The sequence below is a fragment of the Ixodes scapularis genome, unplaced genomic scaffold, assembly GCF_016920785.2.
Source record: "Ixodes scapularis isolate PalLabHiFi unplaced genomic scaffold, ASM1692078v2 PGA_scaffold7__128_contigs__length_106722199, whole genome shotgun sequence".
Taxonomy (NCBI): domain Eukaryota; kingdom Metazoa; phylum Arthropoda; class Arachnida; order Ixodida; family Ixodidae; genus Ixodes; species Ixodes scapularis.
The window spans coordinates 36,642,989-36,646,793 of record NW_024609882.1 but is presented as its reverse complement, the minus strand read 5'-3'; the positions used below and the strand labels follow the sequence as shown (position 1 = coordinate 36,646,793).

At 54.2% G+C, this 3,805-nt stretch overlaps 1 protein-coding gene across 1 annotated transcript; it reads right to left on the bottom strand.

Annotated features, from left to right (window-relative positions):
* Positions 1-1,387: 1,387 nt before the first annotated feature.
* On the bottom strand, positions 1,388-3,094 carry LOC120836375. The gene has a single exon (XM_040205213.2). The coding sequence runs from the start codon at positions 3,092-3,094 to the stop codon at positions 1,388-1,390; it is 1,707 nt and encodes a 568-aa protein (XP_040061147.2).
* Between the last annotated feature and the right edge of the window lie 711 nt (positions 3,095-3,805).

Sequence of the window (3,805 nt, the reverse complement as noted above, 5' to 3'; positions counted from 1 at the left end):
TCAGCTTTGTCCCCTTGTCATGCAGCGCCATCTCGCGGCGTGCGTCAGAAATGAGAGCGAATCTTCGGTAGACGGTGCCGTTCAGACGCCCTTCTCTTCTTTCCTGGAAGACCTATCAGACATTCTGTGCTTATTAGTCTTTATTAACATAATCGAGCTTGTATAATATTCATTTTTTAGGTCTAAACATATGAGCCTCGTCATTTGCTCATCTTCTTTCTTAGATTGCAACGGTTGCCTTTCCCAAGTGCTTTGCAGGAAAGAAGACGCTCCAGGTTTTTCAGAGCGGTTCCTGCGATTATTTCTGGTATAGATAAGCCAGCCAACTGTTCACAAACCAATCTGCGTTCGCCCACACGAGGTGTGGGCAGTGCGCGCGCGAAAAAACCACATTCGCATGAGATGGAGCCCCTGCGCATGTCCAGGGCCGACAGCAGCGCCAGTAAGTAAGAACCGCGTGTTGGTGTTCAGAATGTTCGCGTCACTTCCGGCCGCCATGACAGGGGGAGAAGAATACTCCCGGTGTTCGTATGTTTGCTTCTCTAGCGAGCAATTCCGTGAGAGCTATGCCCAGGAAATGCCCCTGTGTCGTGCTTTCGAGTGGTCGATGTGCACCGATCCGACACGAACAAAATGACACGAGTGAAGTTATATCGATTATCTCGGGGACGAGAAACGCCACCGACGCCGCCGAGCTTGGGTGATCGCAGGACAGCGGCATTAGTAGACGGCTTACTTCGGTGTGCTGCCGACAGACGGCGCAACGCGACAAAAGCGAGGATGCTGCCCCTCTACCGATCATCACCGTGCCATCACGGTACGTATAAATGCAAGGAGACGCGGTGCTCTGGCAAACAAGCCTTGAATAGCAAAACGAGCAAGTAAAAAGTTAAAAAAAAAAAAAAAAAAAAAAAAACATTGTGCTTTACAGTGACTCGCGTCGCGCTGAAGGAAGCGTAATAAAACCTTTCATAATATTGTCTGCTAAAGCCAAGACCCGGCTTGGCGTCCACTGCAAAGAAGCTCGGCGAGTGTCTTCGGGGCCTGGGGGAGATAGGTGCCCTATCGCCGATACCTTGCCGTTCACGAAGTAGAAGTAGTTGAACGTGTTTAAGGACTTGTTGTTGTTGAAGCGATGTTTATTAGAAAATCGACGTTGTTGTTAGTTACGCTCTGGGCGCACTTGTCACTGTCGATGGGGAAGGGAATTAAGGGAAAAAAGAGATAGAGGAGGAGAGAGGGGGAGGGGGAAGAGGATTTTTTCAGAGTGTTGTGTTTCTTGCGGCTTTCGGTACAGAATCGCGACTCCTGGAACTCCCATAAACCTCTGGATGTAAGATCTCTAAGAGCCCCAGGAGCCGCAAGCAACCCAGATCTCTAGGAAGTCTTAGAGGACCTCGAGGAGTTCCGCGCTCCTCAGGAAGCTGACTACACTCTTGAGTGCCTTGTCCGTAGTAGCTCGTGAGGCTCTTGGACGCAGGAGTTCTTCCAAGTTGGTACTAGGTAGCCCTAGGCGGGAAAAAGCATCACGGAGTTTGGTGCGCTCCTCTTCGTGATCACTGCAGTGCAGGAGGAGGTGTTCGGCGTCGGCCGTTTCCTCGCAGGTCTGGCATATGGGGTCAACATTGGGTCTGAAGCGACTTATCCACGCCGGGGAGAAGGCGCTTCCGGTCCGTAATCTGTGCATTATTGCGGCAGTTTGGCGGTCGAAGCCGCGCGGTACCCGAGCTGGGAAGGCACCCGCCACCACTACAGGGTCCGGGTGCTGTAGGGCGATGGCTCTTCTCACAAGGAGCTTGGCGTCTGAGAAGCGGGGAACGGTTGAAAGCGGGCACGCGGGGTCCTTGTGAGCCCGCACCGCTAGAAAGTCAACAACTTCATTACCTCTAATGCCACAGTGGCTTGGGAGCCATTGGAAGGCAATGTCATTGCCTTCTTGCTGCAGCTCGACTGCATCCTGCGCGATTGAACGGGCCAGGGGCGATGCCCGTTCGAGCATAGATAGCAGCTGGAGGGCTGATCTTGAGTCGCTCAGGATGACCCAGCGTAAGGCCTGTGTGCAGCCTGTCCGAATACCCCAGAGGGCGAGCCGTATGGCTGCTAGCTCTGCCGTGGTGGAGGATGCCTGGTGATCCAGGCGCTCACTTGTACCCACAGCTGCTGCTTCGAAGAAAGCCGCTGCTGTTGCTGTGCCTCCGGAGGGGTCCACTGATCCGTCGGTGTACACTCGAGTCCACCCATCGTACTGGGCAACTAAGTGATCTTCCGTGAGCTGCCTTGCTACGACCACTGCTACGTTCTTCTTGGACCGCAGTCCAGGGATATGAAGGCAGATCCGCAGAGGGTGGGGATCTCTGTGCAGCTCTGGGAGTGGAACGAGTGGTCCTGGTGTGCCAGCTATGTCACCAAGAATGCAGAGGTGCGCTCCTAGTCTTGATTCAGCGCGCTCGGCGATCCTCATTAGGAGTGTGATGGTCGAGTCGCAGTTGCTCATTCGAGTCAGATGACCCAGCGCCCGTTCTTGCATGATGTTCTCTACAGAGTTAATCCTGGATTCTGTGAGCGTATGTCGAGACGAGGCTGTGCGGGGAACTCCGAGGCAAATCCTGAGTGCCACGCGTTGCGCTTGTTCAAGGTTTTTGAGCTGGTTGGCACTGAGTGTTGCGAAAGGTAGGGCGTACAATGGGCGGGATAGGATGAGCCCCCTATACAGTTGCAGCATCATGTGAGATGAGGTTCCCCAAGTAGTTCCGCCGAGCATCCGGAGGATGTTTGTATGGGTTCGCATCTTTTGAAGCACTTCCCTCAATGCTGGGCCCCAGGATAGCCTCGAGTCCAACGTGACGCCAAGATATGTGGCCGTTTTCGCCAGTTTTACTGGAGTGTCCCCAATGCGTAGTGTGGGCATGAACTTGCTTGGCCTCTTTGGAGCGTAGCACAGCGCAATCGTTTTTTCCGCTGATATTGCCAAGCCCAGTTGGTGTAGACGATACACTGCATTTGTCAGGGCTCGCTGGAGAGCGCATACCATACGTTGCCTTCTGTAGCTGGGGGCAGTGGACCAGAGTGCCACGTCGTCTGCATAGACGGCCATGCTGATAGGAAACGCCGGCTCTTCTCCAACCCTTGCCGCCGCTGGGAGTGACGCGATGGCCAGAGCAAAAAGTAGCGGGCTAACAACGCTCCCTTGGGGAACTCCTTGGATGATTTTCCGAGGGTTGCTCACCGCGTTGCCTGCCTTTACACACATAGTGCGTTCACTAAGAAACGCACAAATGTATTTCAGTGGACGTCCGTTTACCCCGAAACGGCGTAGAGCTGAAATGACGGCCTTATGGGGAAGGGCATCAAAGGCTTTGCGGACGTCCAGAAAGACGGCCACCGCAGACCAACCCTGCGCTTTTGCCTCTTCCAGTGAGCTGACGATATCTCCCATTGCATCTACTGTGCTCCGATGGTGCCGGAATCCCGAAAAACAGTCCGGTAAAGCCCTTGCCCCTTCTAGGTGGTAAACAAGACGGCGTAGCACCATACGTTCCATCACTTTCCCGAGGCATGATGTCAAGGAGATAGGCCTGTATGAGCTTAGCTGGTCTTGGGGCTGGCCGGGCTTCAGAAGTGGTATCATTGTTGCTACCCTCCAGGCGTCTGGCAGCTCAGCTGTCCTCCAAACTTTGTTGATGAGAGCTAGCATTGCTGGGAGTGCCGGCTCGTTGACGTTTCTCAGGGCCTGGTTGGTGACTCCATCCGGGCCTGGTGACGCGCGGTGTCTGGGAAGGGAATCAAGGACGTACTGCAGCTCATG